We start from the raw sequence: 16,764 nt of genomic DNA, 5'->3' as shown, positions 1-16,764 counted from the left end.
TTTTTTTTTTGCACATATTATGTTAAAAAAGCGTCTTGAATGTGGAGCTTGCATAACGTTTGAGTCAAACGCTTCCTGCCAGCACAGGACAGACGGCGGCGACCCAGCCAGAATCGAGTGGATGGTTGAAGAAAATAGCAAAGGCACCAGGTGGGAGTGGGTGGCAGAGAGGAGCAGTCTTCTGGGCTGTGAGAACGGCCATTTGCACTTGGGGGGCGGGTGGTGTGGTGTGGAGGGGGGTCCGGCTCCACACGTCGCCCCCTTCTCCTCTCAGCACGGAGCGGCCGGCGCTCAGACAATGTACAGTAAGAGCGAGAACACTGGAAGGAGCCGACGACAATCTGCTAAACAATGCTCGCTCACCAAGAGCTCTTCTGTTCCGCCATGTGGACACAACCGGACCCCCCTCTGCATAGACCCCCCCCAAAATGTCCCTGGCGTCTCCACTTCCTTCAGTCTTCATCAGACATTTCTCCACTCTTTAAACCCTTTTAACTTAAAGATGGCTGCTTGGATGTACGATGGCATCTGAGTGTTTTTATGTTTCTCTGAAATGTCCACATCTCTGTTCTCCTCACAACCAGAGAGAAACGTTAATAAAGCTACTGATCCTCCAGACAGAAACGTTAACGAAGCTACTGATCCTCCAGAGAGAAACGTTAACGAAGCTACTGATCCTCCAGAGAGAAACGTTAACGAAGCTACTGATCCTCCAGACAGAAACGTTAACGAAGCTACTGATCCTCCAGACAGAAACGTTAACGAAGCTACTGATCCTCCAGAGAGAAACGTTAACGAAGCTACTGATCCTCCAGAGAGAAACGTTAACGAAGCTACTGATCCTCCAGACAGAAACGTTAACGAAGCTACTGATCCTCCAGACAGAAACGTTAACGAAGCTACTGATCCTCCAGAGAGAAACGTTAACGAAGCTACTGATCCTCCAGAGAGAAACGTTAACGAAGCTACCGAGCCTCCAGAGAGAAACGTTAACGAAGCTACCGAGCCTCCAGAGAGAAACGTTAACGAAGCTACTGATCCTCCAGAGAGAAACGTTAACGAAGCTACTGATCCTCCAGACAGAAACATTAACGAAGCTACTGATCCTCCAGAGAGAAACGTTAACGAAGCTACTGATCCTCCAGAGAGAAACGTTAACGAAGCTACTGATCCTCCAGAGAGAAACGTTAACGAAGCTACCGATCCTCCAGAGAGAAACGTTAACGAAGCTACTGATCCTCCAGACAGAAACGTTAACGAAGCTACCGATCCTCCAGACAGAAACGTTAACGAAGCAACTGATCCTTCACGACTCACAGCGATATCACAGTTCTTAGCCTGAATCTGCAGATGCATGCCACACCCTAGCAGCAGTTCTATTCTTTTCCTTTATTGATAATTAAAATAACACTACCCCTAACTTTAGCAGCATGTTGGACACTGCAGCTCTGGAGCTGCCTTAGGCGTGTTGACCATTGGTTATGGCGTCTTAAGGGCGTGCTGAGCTCCCTGTGGCCATCATGCATGCTGGATGATGGCTGCTGGGATATTACTTCAGACTGAGGCTGCAGGGTCGGAGGCTAAAATGCAGCTCTGTAAGATCTGAATGAAGTTTAAGCTCATCAGTACTGCTGCTGAGTAGGGCTGAACGATTTGGGAAAATAATCGAATTGCAATTTTTTTACTCAAAATTGCAATTGACTACGCAATTATTCTTAAGTTCCTCATGCCGTGCATTTTACAACAAAAACAAGCAATAATTCATTCTTTACTATATAAAAACACAAAAGGGACAGCTTTTAAGATAAAGTAAGAGAGACAGAAGCTGACGGCACACCAGCGCTGTGAATCAGATAAACCAGAATGTGGTTCCTCGGCCTGCAGGATCGTTCTCCTCATCTGCTCACATCAACCATGAAAGTCCAACTTTAGGAAGTCCTGTTAAAAATATCTCAGCACGCTTGAATGAAGATGGTTAGCTCAGTTAATGAGCTGAGACGGTGATGAGACGATGATGTGAGGATGAGAAACGTTTGTTTCATGGATGTGAAATCGATCTAACAGGTGAATCAGGACCTTCACATCAGCTCAGATCTCTCCTGTTAGCAGTAATGTGTGAGTTCAAACTCTCAGCTACTTTAGTTCATCCTGTTAAAATGAACTAAATTCATAGATCATAAAAATAACTGGATCATAGCTGACAAAGCGAAGCGAAAGGTGCATGACAAGAAACTGCAGAGAGGAGACTCTTTCCTAATCTGATGTTTGAAATTAAAGGAAAGTTCTGCAGAGAAAAACCAAAGCAACTTTGCACAACAGAGGAGAAACATTTCAGAATAAAAGCGTGGATAACCTCACCACAGAAATAAGTCATCTGACTTTTACTTTGAAAAACATGACAGAGGTGCCTCGTACCGTCCTGTCAGTGTGGAATAGATGAACAGAGAGGATTCAGAGAGAGGATCCTGATGCAGCGCTGCATCCCCGATCTCCAGATTTAGACGTTTCCTAAACTGTCAACCCAGGAAGGAGTCCAACTAAAGAGGACCAGAACACCCCCCTGCATGTAGACCAGACCTCTATCCTGACCAGAACACCCCCCTGCATGTAGACCAGACCTCTATCCTGACCAGAACACCCCCCTCCATGTAGTCTAGACCTCTATCCTGACCAGAACACCCCCCTGCATGTAGTCTAGACCTCTATCCTGACCAGAACACCCCCCCTCCATGTAGACCAGACCTCTATCCTGACCAGAACACCCCCCTGCATGTAGACCAGACCTCTATCCTGACCAGAACACCCCCCTACATGTAGACCAGACCTCTATCCTGACCAGAACACCCCCCTACATGTAGACCAGACCTCCATCCTGACCAGAACACCCCCCTGCATGTAGTCTAGACCTCTATCCTGACCAGAACACCCCCCTCCATGTAGTCTAGACCTCTATCCTGACCAGAACACCCCCCTGCATGTAGTCTAGACCTCTATCCTGACCAGAACACCCCCCTGCATGTAGTCTAGACCTCTATCCTGACCAGAACACCCCCCTGCATGTAGTCTAGACCTCTATCCTGACCAGAACACCCCCCTGCATGTAGACCAGACCTCTATCCTGACCAGAACACCCCCCTGCATGTAGACCAGACCTCTATCCTGACCAGAACACCCCCCTGCATGTAGTCTAGACCTCTATCCTGACCAGAACACCCCCCTGCATGTAGTCTAGACCTCTATCCTGACCAGAACACCCCCCTGCATGTAGACCAGACCTCTATCCTGACCAGAACACCCCCCTGCATGTAGTCTAGACCTCTATCCTGACCAGAACACCCCCCTACATGTAGTCTAGACCTCTATCCTGACCAGAACACCCCCCTCCATGTAGACCAGACCTCTATCCTGACCAGAACACCCCCCTGCATGTAGTCTAGACCTCTATCCTGACCAGAACACCCCCCTCCATGTAGACCAGACCTCTATCCTGACCAGAACACCCCCCTCCATGTAGTCTAGACCTCTATCCTGACCACTGTGATCATGGAGAAAAGGCCGCCATGATAAATCAGGACAACTTTGTGTTTTAAACAGAACAGTTTCCATCTGGTGCCGTTTGGATTTTATGTAAATGAGAAGAGGATCATGGGAAAATGGCCGCCTGTTTGGGGTGTAAAAGCTAACATTTCTCCTCACAGTCTCCGTTAAAGCCTGGAGTTTGATATTAAGTCGGCGCCCACGGTTTTCTCCTCTCTGACTCGAGCGTGGCGAGCTTTTCGTCGAGTTTCTCTCAGAGTTTTTAGTCCACATATGACTGCAGACAGGATGTGGATGTATACGGCTGCTCCCTGCCAGCTCGGCCCGTGTGGCGGTAAAGATGGCGGCGTGTTTGCGGGGGAGGACGGCGACTGTGTCATGTGGGTGAGAAATATCAGCACCTCTCCTTATGCTGCCACGGCTTCAGATCTCTGAAGGAAACACCAGAAAGAGAAGGAGGGAAGTTTATCTGGCTCTGTGGAGGACAGACCAGGGCTAGGAGGACTGAGACTGGGTCTAGGACTGGCTTTAGTCCAGTGTAAACAGAGGACTGAGACTGGGTTTAGGACTGGCTTTAGTCCAGTGTAAACAGAGGACTGAGACTGGGTTTAGGACTGGCTTTAGTCCATTGTAAACAGAGGACTGAGACTGGGTTTAGGACTGGCTTTGGTCCAGCAGAAACAGAGGACTGAGACTGGGTTTAGGACTGGCTTTAGTCCAGTGTAAACAGAGGACTGAGACTGGGTCTAGGACTGGCTTTAGTCCATTGTAAACAGAGGACTGAGACTGGGTTTAGGACTGGCTTTGGTCCAGCAGAAACAGAGGACTGAGACTGGGTTTAGGACTGGCTTTAGTCCAGTGTAAACAGAGGACTGAGACTGGGTTTAGGACTGGCTTTAGTCCAGTGTAAACAGAGGACTGAGACTGGGTTTAGGACTGGCTTTAGTCCAGTGTAAACAGAGGACTGAGACTGGGTTTAGGACTGGCTTTAGTCCAGTGTAAACAGAGGACTGAGACTGGGTTTAGGACTGGCTTTGGTCCAGTGGAACCAGGACTGAGACTGGGTTCAGGCCTGAGAAGGCCCACCAGCTGGTTCTCCTGGCTCAGGTCTAAAGCCCGCTTCTCTGATGGTTTGGGGTCACATTAGTGCCTATGGCGTGGGCAGGTCTAACATCTGGACAGGAAGTATCAATGCTGAACAGTAGAGAGAGGTGTTAGGACACATATGGGGGTCCGATGGTCAGCAAGGACCCGGTTCATGCTAGATTTGAACTCTGATGACCTTTAGCTTCTGTCCTCTACAGTCTGGTCTTCTGTACAGGTGTCAGGAGAGCATTGGTAAAGTTAGAGTTGTGTAACGCTGCTGTCTCTGTGATGTAGTAAATGTTCTGTATTTACTCTAAAGCAGCTGTGTTTGTCTGAGTCATGTTTATGAGGGGACAGAGAGTAAACATGAGACAGAATCAGAGCTCAGTCCTCACACATTCACCAGAACACATCCCCACAGGTCCTCCATCATACCTGGGACCTCTATTTACATGTCAGAGGGGACCAGGCCTTTAGGAAAGAGTCAGGCTTTTATTTCTGAGGTTCTCCCTCTGAGAAGTGTTATCATTCATATTTAGTCTAAAGATATAACCTCATGTTACTTCATATTGTCATAGATTTGTGTTGTTCCTTTAAAGAATGAGCCATATTTATATTTTTAATGCTCATGTTTGTTTGTTCTTCTCCAGCCCCAGGATGAGGGTGTCATTCATCGTTTTCTCCGCTAAAGCCACCGTCCTGCTGCCGCTGACTGGAGACAGGTACAGACTGGAAGAGCTTCATCACCCTATATTTACCTCCCTGTGGACTATCCATGCTGTACACCCACTGTAGGAGTGACCCACTGTAGGAGTGATCCACTGTGGGAGTGACCCACTGTGGGAGTGATCCACTGTAGGAGTGATCCACTGTGGGAGTGACCCACTGTGGGAGTGATCCACTGTGGGAGTGACCCACTGTGGGAGTGATCCACTGTAGGAGTGATCCACTGTGGGAGTGACCCACTGTGGGAGTGATCCACTGTGGGAGTGACCCACTGTGGGAGTGACCCACTGTAGGAGTGATCCACTGTGGGAGTGATCCACTGTGGGAGTGACCCACTGTGGGAGTGACCCACTGTGGGAGTGATCCACTGTAGGAGTGATCCACTGTGGGAGTGACCCACTGTGGGAGTGACCCACTGTAGGAGTGATCCACTGTAGGAGTGATCCACTGTAGGAGTGATCCACTGTGAGAGTGATCCACTGTGGGAGTGACCCACTGTAGGAGTGATCCACTGTGGGAGTGACCCACTGTGGGAGTGACCCACTGTAGGAGTGATCCACTGTGGGAGTGACCCACTGTGGGAGTGACCCACTGTAGGAGTGATCCACTGTGGGAGTGACCCACTGTGGGAGTGACCCACTGTAGGAGTGACCCACTGTGGGAGTGATCCACTGTAGGAGTGATCCACTGTGGGAGTGACCCACTGTGGGAGTCCAGCTAACTGTGGAATGGTCTCAGTGCAGCTTCTGGCCCTGTGTTAAATATGTTATAACACTGGTTATTATATTATTATTAGTAATAGTATTAGTAATATTAATAACATTTTATTATTATTATTATTATTATTATTACTACTACTATTAATATTAATATTAATATTAATATTTTATTATTATTATTATTATTACTATTAATAATATTAGTTATATTATTATTAATAATTTATTATTAATAATAATTTATTATTATTATTATTATTATTATTATTATTATTATTATTGTTATTACTATTAATATTAATGTTTTATTATTATTATTATTATTATTATTATTACTATTATCACTATTATTATTATTATCATGGACCATTCATTGTTTTGTGTTTGTAGGTACGAGATCGAGGAAGGTCTGAGGAGGCTGCGTGACGTGAAACCAGCTGGAGAAACGTACATGCACGAAGGGATAAAGGAAGTCCGTACCTTTATTGTTATTAAACAGTATTTGAAATTTTAAAAATGCTTAAATGTAGATTTAATGGTGTTCTTTGACCCTGCAGGCCTCCGTTCAGATTCAGGCTCAGGGGATGAAATCATCAAGTATCATCCTGGCTCTGACGGACGGCAAGCTGGAGGTTTACGTTCATGAGCTCACTGTGCAGGAGGTGATATTCAGACCCACAAATAAATGATGAATGCTGCTTCATTTAAGTTTGACTCTAATTTTTTAAAGAGATTTGGATCTAAACTTTATCCTGAGACTGAAATTCTTTAAATTCTGTGATTGACGCCTACACATCTTGTTTGTTCCTCATTTAAAAGACACTTTTTTCCGTCTCCCCATCCTGGACCTGTTGCTCACCTTCTACACGTGTGTTTTCATGTGCAGGCAGAAGAGGCGAGGAAATACGGCGCCCGTGTTTACTGTGTGGGAATCAAAGACTTTGACGAGCAGCAGGTAAGAGAGCCGCAGTCTTAATGTGAACACGGCTCGTCTGTCATGAACGTATGCTGGAATATTTACCTCTTAAAGCGCAACACGCCGGCGCGCTGGAACGCTGACAACAAAGGTAAACACATGTAATATAAAAGCTGTTACCTGTGCAGGAAATCCTGGTCTTAAAGGGATATTACACCTGAAAATCAGGGCGCAGCTGGGCCTGGAGATTCCAAAATTAGTCAGCAAAGACGGCGTTTTTTTTTTAAAGAGAGGAAGGAGAGGATGAAGAGTCTGACAAACGTTAGAACTGTATGTTTTCCTGTCTGATTGTATTATATTTTTATCACCTGTTGTATCATATCAGGTTTTTATCAGGTTTGAATTTTATCTTGTTATAATGGAATCAGACCAACAGAGTTCCTGCGCTGTCATATCCTTCAGGATCCTGTTTTTATTGAAGTTGCTGGTAAATCCTCAAACTGTCTAAATATGTTGGCAACATGAGGACAAATGAAACCGACCAGTGTTTAGCTGTGTTATACTCCTCCAACCTTAAAGCAAAGCATTCTGGGTAAATCTTAAGATACCAGCCTTAATGCTTAGGGAAGCTAAGCTAAGTGAAGCTAGGCTAAGTGAAGCTAAGCTAAGTAAAGCAAGACTAAATGAATCTAGGATAAATGAAGCTAAGCAAAGTGAAGCTAGGCTAAGTGAAGCTAGGCTAAGTGAAGCTAGGCTAAGTGAAGCTAAGCAAAGTGAAGCTAGGCTAAGTGAAGCTAAGTGAAGCTAAGCAATGTGAAGCTAGGCTAAGTGAAGCTAGGCTAAGTGAAGCTAGGCTAAGTGAAGCTAGGCTAAGTGAAGCTAAGCTAAGTGAAGCTAGGTTAAGTGAAGCTAAGTGAAGCTAAGCAATGTGAAGCTAGGCTAAGTGAAGCTAGGCTAAGTGAAGCTAGGCTAAGTAAAGCTAAGCTAAGTGTATCTAGGCTAAGTGAAGCTAGGCTAAGTGAAGCTAGGCTAAGTGAAGCTAGGCTAAGTGAAGCTAAGCTAAGTGAAGCTAGGCTAAGTGAAGCTAAGCTAAGTGAAGCTAGGTAAAGTGAAGCTAGGCTAAGTGAAGCTAAGCTAAGTGAAGCTAGGCTAAGTGAAGCTAAGTGAAGCTAGGCTAAGTGAAGCTCAGCTAAGTGAAGCATAGCTAAGTGAAGCTAGGCTAAGTGAAGCTAAGTGAAGCTAAGCAAAGTGAAGCTAGGCTAAGTGAAGCTAAGTGAAGCTAGGCTAAGTGAAGCTAAGCTAAGTGAAGCTAAGCTAAGTGAAGCTAGGCTAAGTGAAGCTAGGCTAAGTGAAGCTAGGCTAAGTGAAGCTAGGCTAAGTGAAGCTAAGCTAAGTGAAACTAGGCTAAGTGAAGCTAGGCTAAGTGAAGCTAAGCAAAGTGAAGCTAGGCTAAGTGAAGCTAAGTGAAGCTAAGCAATGTGAAGCTAGGCTAAGTGAAGCTAGGCTAAGTGAAGCTAGGCTAAGTGAAGCTAAGCTAAGTGAAGCTAGGTTAAGTGAAGCTAAGTGAAGCTAAGCAATGTGAAGCTAGGCTAAGTGAAGCTAGGCTAAGTGAAGCTAGGCTAAGTAAAGCTAAGCTAAGTGTATCTAGGCTAAGTGAAGCTAGGCTAAGTGAAGCTAAGCTAAGTGAAGCTAGGCTAAGTGAAGCTAGGCTAAGTGAAGCTAGGCTAAGTGAAGCTAAGCTAAGTGAAGCTAGGCTAAGTGAAGCTAAGCTAAGTGAAGCTAGGCTAAGTGAAGCTAAGTGAAGCTAGGCTAAGTGAAGCTCAGCTAAGTGAAGCATAGCTAAGTGAAGCTAGGCTAAGTGAAGCTAAGTGAAGCTAAGCAAAGTGAAGCTAGGCTAAGTGAAGCTAAGTGAAGCTAAGCAAAGTGAAGCTAAGCTAAGTGAAGCTAAGCTAAGTGAAGCTAGGCTAAGTGAAGCTAGGCTAAGTGAAGCTAGGCTAAGTGAAGCTAAGCTAAGTGAAACTAGGCTAAGTGAAGCTAGGCTAAGTGAAGCTAAGCTAAGTGAAACTAGGCTAAGTGAAGCTAAGCTAAGTGAAGGTAAGCTAAGTGAAGCTAAGTGAAGCTAAGCAATGTGAAGCTAGGCTAAGTGAAGCTAGGCTAAGTGAAGCTAGGCTAAGTAAAGCTAAGCTAAGTGTATCTAGGCTAAGTGAAGCTAGGCTAAGTGAAGCTAAGCTAAGTGAAGCTAGGCTAAGTGAAGCTAGGCTAAGTGAAGCTAGGCTAAGTGAAGCTAAGCTAAGTGAAGCTAGGCTAAGTGAAGCTAAGCTAAGTGAAGCTAGGCTAAGTGAAGCTAAGTGAAGCTAGGCTAAGTGAAGCTCAGCTAAGTGAAGCATAGCTAAGTGAAGCTAGGCTAAGTGAAGCTAAGTGAAGCTAAGCAAAGTGAAGCTAGGCTAAGTGAAGCTAAGTGAAGCTAAGCAAAGTGAAGCTAAGCTAAGTGAAGCTAAGCTAAGTGAAGCTAGGCTAAGTGAAACTAGGCTAAGTGAAGCTAAGCTAAGTGAAGCTAGGTTAAGTGAAGCTAAGTGAAGCTAAGCAATGTGAAGCTAGGCTAAGTGAAGCTAGGCTAAGTGAAGCTAAGCTAAGTGAAGGTAAGCTAAGTGAAGCTAAGTGAAGCTAAGCAATGTGAAGCTAGGCTAAGTGAAGCTAGGCTAAGTGAAGCTAGGCTAAGTGAAGCTAGGCTAAGTGAAGCTAAGCTAAGTGAAGCTAGGCTAAGTGAAGCTAGGCTAAGTGAAGCTAAGCTAAGTGAAGCTAAGCTAAGTGAAGCTAGGCTAAGTGAAGCTAGGCTAAGTGAAGCTAGGCTAAGTGAAGCTAAGCTAAGTGAAGCTAGGCTAAGTGAAGCTAAGTGAAGCTAGGCTAAGTGAAGCTAAGCTAAGTGAAGCTAAGCTTAGTGAAGCTAGGCTAAGTGAAGCTAGGCTAAGTGAAGCTAGGCTAAGTGAAGCTAAGCTAAGTGAAGCTAGGCTAAGTGAAACTAGGCTGAGTGAAGCTAGGCTAAATGAAGCTAAGCTAAGTGAAGCTAGGCTAAGTGAAGCTAAGCTAAGTGAAGCTAGGCTAAGTGAAGCTAAGCTAAGTGAAGCTAAGCTAAATGAAGCTAGGCTAAGTGAAGCTAGGCTAATCAGATCCAGCTGAATTGTAAGAATGCTGACACAGGAAGGAATCTGCCTCAGTTCTCTTTGCTCTCAGTGTTCAGGAATTTATCATTAAATATAAAAATAAATAAACTGTATAAAATCAGATTTGAATGTGTTAGATTAGGAGTTTAACTGGAGCTTTGCAGCTTAATGAAGATCATACATGCTCGTTTTAACCATGGAGGTTTTTTCAACGTGTTGAAGGATCTTTTTTGTGTTCGTCCTGATTAACCATCTCCTCCTGCTGAATGTCAAAGGTCAGTTTTAGTGAATGATGTTCTAGTTTAAGGGTTCCCCCTACCTGTCTGTTACAGATGTATTTACGCATTTTAGATGGTATGCAGATTTTTGATTGATCATTAAAATGAAAATTTGTCGTTTGTTGGCTGTTTTGGACGTGTGCTCTGTAGCTGTGGGTCAAACAGTTTCAGTATCATTATATTTCTCTGGGATCGTATTTAAACATCCAGTAGTTACTGCTCTACTGAAAAATATCCTGATATATTTGAAGCATCAGCATTCAGCTGTAAATGCCTGTGATGTTTGGTCTGGATCGCCCGGCTCTCGGCTGTGATTGCCTCCTCATACTCTCCTGTTTAGACAGGAAAGATTTCCTATTAATCATGTGCTGATAAATCCGTGAATGGTCTCATTATTATTGAGTGTGATCCGCTCTGAGGTCAGGACGGTTCCTCCTCATGCCACTGAAGCCTTCACTTGTTCTAACACGCCGCCTGTCCGCCGTTTCTGTCGCTAACCGGCTCTTATTAAGTCAAAAACAAAGGAAACATTGCCTCCAGTTTGGGATTTTTTTTGAGCTAAGTGTTTGCCACAGTCATGCCATCTGCTGCGTCTCCTCGTGCCCGTGAATGAATGAAAGAAAGAGACAGAGCTCCGTCAGAAAGAGGAAAACACAAACAGAAGAAAGCAGCCATAAATCTGCACCGCTCCTTATTTACTAAAAAACTCTCTCTGCTCAAACCGACAGCTCGCAGACATCGCCGACACCAAGGACCAAGTGTTTCCTGTCAAAGATGGCTTCCACGCTCTCAAAGGCATCGTCAATTCTGTAAGTCTGCTTCTTTCCTTTCTGCTGCTGTGAGAGGATCAGGTTTCATTTTTACTGGAGCAAACACTGCAGGAGAAAAGGTTCAAAATACGTGGACAGATAGTCTCTTCGTCTGCAGGAGAAAATTCAAAGTTCAGGTTTTATTGGAGTTTTAGAAGGCAGAGCATTTAAACTCAGGTGTATGGATGTAAACAGGCCACAGAAACATGTCCTGTTTTAAAGGCAGCATCAGTGTCACACTCGTGCACACGTGCATTTTTATGTTTGAAGTGAAAGATTTTAAAAGTAAAAATGAAAACTTAGTCAATCCAGAGGGAAATTCTAGCAGCAGATTACTGCAGTAGTTTCTGTAAAAGAGCATCAAAAATCACCATGACAACAGCTGAAGCTTGGCGTGAATGAGAGTTAATAAAGCACGTCTGAAATAAAATATCAGAGTAATTCACTGTAGGGAGACAGTCACAGCATGCTCATACTAAATAGTAAAGTGAAAGCAGAAATACCAAGGAGGAATGAAGTGATGAGAACAAGTTTAAAAGAGCTGGGTCCTGATAAAGCAGCTTAAAGACACCATGAGGAGATGTTTGAAGCAGACTTTTCAGTAAAAGTAAACAGCACTGTCAGCAGCATGTCTGATATTTTCTCTAGGGTTGTTTTAATGCTTTCAAAGGTCAAATATGTAAAACTTCTGCACTAAAACCTCTAAATGAGCTAAAAGCAATGAGCAAAGGTAAGCTGAATATTCTCAGACATGACCTCAGATATCTCTGACACCTTCAACCAAAAGAATCCTTCATTTTTAGAGTTTTAGCGGGACGGTTCTTGTCCCAGCAGCTGCCACAAAAGAGCTACGAAAGACACATTTACTGTTACCATGGAAACACTGGATGGTAGTGAAATACTGCAGTGTAAGGGCATGCATCTGCAGGTAACATGAGCAAGCATCAGCATTAAAATCAGCCTGCAGCATGCTGCAGAGCAACGTCTCCCCCCTCGCTCCTGTTTTCCTGTCTGTCATTCACACAAATGAGGAACAAGGAAAGAGGGAGATGACAAGGCTCCAGGAGTGTCTGACAGGACTATGTTCTTGATTTTATTTCCTTTCCTCTCTCACAGAGCTTGTTAGCTTGTTTTAAAAAGTGAAGCTACTGGCATTAACCTTCTGAGACCGACACTGTGGTTTATGACAAGAAGAGACTCAAGTTATTTAAAGTGAAATTACTTTTGAACCATAAATCATAGCCATCAACTTCTTCCCCCTCTGGAAGCCTCCACTTTGCTGTTCTAATGTCACTATCCATGCCTTCATAGCTCTTATGGAGGCTTTTCTAGGGAGCCTGGAACATACGTGACTTTCCAAGGTCTTTAAAGGTTAAAGCCACTCCAGTAACTCTGACATTAAACTTCTTTTTTATCCACTTTTTAATCCATTTTGATTGTTTTGCTGTTAGCTTAGCATTAGCCACCATATTGTTTCTTCCAGAATGTAGTCAGATGGGCTGTGACCACCAGTGGTAGGCTGTTCTGTCATCACGCCATGCTTTCCCAAACTGACCATGTATGTACTCATAGATCCTGGAGGAGACACCTGAAAACTCATAATGGAGAGACGAAGAGTAATGGGGCTGAGTCTGAGATGTGGCCCTCAGAGTCTGAGATGTGGCCCTCAGAGTCTGAGATGTGGCCCTCAGAGTCTGAGATGTGGCCCTCAGAGTCTATGATGTGGCCCTCAGAGTCTGAGATGTGGCCCTCAGAGTCTATGATGTGGCCCTCAGAGTCTGTGATGTGGCCCTCAGAGTCTATGATGTGGCCCTCAGAGTCTATGATGTGGCCCTCAGAGTCTATGATGTGGCCCTCAGAGTCTATGATGTGGCCCTCAGAGTCTGTGATCTGGCCCTCAGAGTCTGTGATGTGGCCCTCAGAGTCTGTGATGTGGCCCTCAGAGTCTGTGATGTGGCCCTCAGAGTCTGTGATGTGGCCCTCAGAGTCTGAGATGTGGCCCTCAGAGTCTGTGATGTGGCCCTCAGAGTCTGTGATCTGGCCCTCAGAGTCTGAGATGTTGCCCTCAGAGTCTGTGATCTGGCCCTCAGAGTCTGTGATGTGGTCCTCAGCATCTGCGACTGAGAACAAAATTATTATATCTACTTTTTCAGTCCCAAAAAGCTGGGACAGCAAGTGAAATTATTGCATAAAATCAATTATAAACCATTTCAGATGATGTTGCCCAATACTGAAATGAATAATTCACATTACTTCAACCAGTTTTTCTTAGATGTTTTAATAGAGCCAGGGAAGTAAAAGCATTTTTTTCCCATCATTGTGCACAAACCCTCCTGGTTTTAGAAATTACAGAAGCAGCAAACTTTGGCCCAGACGGTGGGGTGGATGAACAAAATTGTTTCCTGTCTGGGCTTCGTTAAAATTGGTTGAAAATTAGAGCAAAACCTCGTTGACCTCCCTGCAAAGCTGCGTGGAAAATGTGTGGAAGTTACAGCTCAGTGGGCAGAGGGGGAAATGTTTTTACCACGCTGTAAAAAGTTACTCTGCCGTCTCCTTACAGTGTTTGTATTGTGCTCTAAGTCAAAAAAGTGATGCTTTATTCTGAGTGTTGGACATGCAGCATGCTGCTGTAACCAGCGAGGACCCGTCGGAGTTAAACAGCTTTTATGTGAACTTTCCCTGCAGCCTCCTCCTCCTCTGCCAGCCAATTAGCAGTTCTTTCCATTAGCTGCAGCTCTTAGCAGAAATGCTGTCAGCCAAGGCGGGGGGGGTGGTGGAGGCTGTTTGTGTGGCAACATTTGTACATGAGTGTGAGCCCTGCAGGATCTCTGTGACCCGAGCCGGACTCAACATCTGTGTGAGCGCTGATGGGGCCGACAGAGCTCGTAGTGTTTGAGAGAGCAGGCCGAGCTCTGCAGCTGGACGGACACACAGCCAAAGGGCGTGTCCTCCTCCTCATGTGGATGCAAAGTGCAACAACTATGACTGATTGTGTTGCTGTAACTGTCGAAAGGCGGGTCTGAAACTGGAGCTCTCTGTCTTTAACATGCAGAGAAAATGTTCAGAATATCTTTCACCATGATAATGACATCATAACTCTGCTGGTAATGCACTTCTACAACGCGTAACGAAGTATCCTGATTCATGCAGAGCTGCAAATAAGAACAAAACACAAGCAGGAAGAAGGAAAAGCTGCAAGCACAGATCAAACAGCCATGTCAATAAAAAAAATACATGAATGTTTGGTAGATTATTTTTCTGTTGCAGCAATTCTTCCTGTCAATAATTCTGATGCTGTAGTAAAGTCTGTTTATTTCCTTTAAATGGAGATGAGCAGCAGAGCTGAGTAAACAGCTGGTTCTCCACTGACTCTTGTTTGGTGATTGGATGATTGAAGTCTGAAGAAACAAGACGGATTAGTGATTTAACAATCTCATCATTAACAAACAGGAGCCTCAGTAGAAGAACCAATCACAGCCTGGCCCCTCCCCCTCATGCTAGTCACCAGCCTGGCTCCTCCCACATATGCTGGTCACCAGCCTGGCTCCTCCCCCTCATGCTGGTCGCCATCCTGGCTCCTCTCCCTCATGCTGGTCTCCATCCTGGCTCCTCCCCCTCATGCTGGTCTCCATCCTGGCTCCTCCCCCTCATGCTGGTCTCCATCCTGGCTCCTCCCCCTCATGCTGGTCTCCATCCTTGCTCCTCCCCCTCATGCTGGTCTCCAGCCTGGCTCCTCCCCCTCATGCTGGTCTCCATCCTGGCTCCTCCCCCTCATGCTGCTCACCAACATCACGCCCAAGCTGATCCACAAGAGTTCAGCAGGGTTGAGGTCAGGACTGCTGGCAGGACATTCCCTCCCCTCCACTCCCAGATTCTGCTAGTCTCTGATAAACCCGCTCGGTGGGGGCCAGCTACGCCATCTTGGAGGACAGAGTCCCAGACTGTGGAGATGTGGGATTGACACTGGTTGCAGAATCTCATCTCCATATCTCTCTGCAGTGAGATTTCCTCCAATGATGATCAGCCTTGTTTTTAGTTAGTTAGTTAGTTAGCTAGTTTCCCTTCTGGGAAATTCATTTTAAGAGATTCTGTAGCTACAGAACCACCTAGAGATGTTACTCTATCGGTGCAGCGATCAGCATAGCTCTGCCCACATCTTCTCCGCACTTTGACCCTACCATCCCACTGCTGTAGGCACCAGAAACTCAAAACAGGAGTCAACAGCGACGGCAGATTAAGCTGTTTGGGATTGTCAGAGAAGATTTGTCAGATTTTTCATGGACCAACCCACAAACTCAGCTCTGCTGCTCATCCCATACATGCATGTTCCTACAAATGTGGCTCCATTTAAAATGAAACAGTCAGCCTTTCCAATGGTATCAGATATAATATAGAGCATTGTTACAGCAAAGAAATCATCTAACATGCACTCACAAGTTTATATTTATGGATGCTTTCCAGACACTTCCATGCAGCATTTCTCTGCTGTAGCATCTTTGCAGTCCAAGAGAAGATCACTGAGATTTATGGATGCGCAGATCTGTACTGCGTGTGTGACCAACTATTGAGTTCTAGTCGGCGAGTCAGGCGTAAAGTCAACTCTGATCATCTCCTGTCTCCTCATGAACATCATGCCTGTGCAGCACAGACCCCTCTGAGCTGTAGGTAGATGTGGAAGTTTGAAGAGGGTCGATGCTGGCGTCTCTAAAATACTAAAATCATCCACAGCAGCAGGATGACTGTGGTCCACACATTAGACTAATGTAGACACCGGTGGACACCATGGTTGTCTCTTCCCTCTTCTTGGTGGATTTTCCAACCATCTGCATCCATACCTCCACCTACTCTCAGACTGTTCAGGAGTGAGCTCAGGCGCAGAACAGTGAAAGGTCTTTGCTCATGTTCCAGCAAGCTGACTGAAAAATGCTCCTTTAATTCTGTCTAAACTGAGGTAGAAGTTTTATTCTGCAGAAGCGATGGGTAACCATGACAACTAGTCATTAAAGGATAAAGTCAGCTCTGCAGATCCAGCCTGTTGTGATCAACATTCATGTGTGTTAGATCCTCCAGTAGGCCAGTAGCTCTCAACCATTTTGGGTCGCGAGACACCAAGAGGGGGTCACCAAATGCCTTAAAAAAAACTAAGAATATTTTTTTAATTACACTGTAGCCACTTTACAACAATTTTACCAATTTTAACCCTTTTTCATCATTTCTTTCAACACAAAATTTGCACATTTTGGCCACCTAAAACCCATTTGTGTCAATTCTATACCCTTTCCACCACTTTTTTCTGCCTAGTTTTGTCACTTCTAAACCAATTCTTGCCACTTTCTGCCCATTGTTACCTCATATTAACCACTTTTTACACCCCTTTTTGCCCATTTTATCCACAGTTATCCCATTTTTGACAGTTTATATTGATTTTTCATCCTAGTCCACATTATTTCCCTCAACTTTTTGCATTTTAAAGCCATTTCAGTCACGTTTTTAATCCACTTTTACCTTTTTTGTACCCATTCTAGCCAATTT

The 16,764-nt window shown here is 44.9% G+C and overlaps 1 protein-coding gene across 1 annotated transcript in view; it reads left to right on the top strand.

Annotated features, from left to right (window-relative positions):
* The window catches only part of antxr2a (ANTXR cell adhesion molecule 2a), an 87,538-nt gene that overhangs the window by 12,673 nt on the left and 58,101 nt on the right, over nucleotides 1–16,764 (top strand). The window contains exons 3-7 of the mRNA XM_041787460.1: nucleotides 5,274–5,345; nucleotides 6,459–6,540; nucleotides 6,626–6,730; nucleotides 6,955–7,023; nucleotides 11,152–11,232. Coding sequence (XP_041643394.1) covers nucleotides 5,274–5,345; nucleotides 6,459–6,540; nucleotides 6,626–6,730; nucleotides 6,955–7,023; nucleotides 11,152–11,232 — 409 coding nt within the window. The remainder of the gene's footprint in view (nucleotides 1–5,273; nucleotides 5,346–6,458; nucleotides 6,541–6,625; nucleotides 6,731–6,954; nucleotides 7,024–11,151; nucleotides 11,233–16,764) is intronic.

This window comes from Cheilinus undulatus, linkage group 5 (assembly GCF_018320785.1).
Source record: "Cheilinus undulatus linkage group 5, ASM1832078v1, whole genome shotgun sequence".
NCBI classification, from domain to species: Eukaryota; Metazoa; Chordata; class Actinopteri; order Labriformes; family Labridae; genus Cheilinus; species Cheilinus undulatus.
The sequence above is the reverse complement of the archived record's forward strand: the minus strand, read 5'-3'. Positions and strand labels throughout refer to the sequence as shown.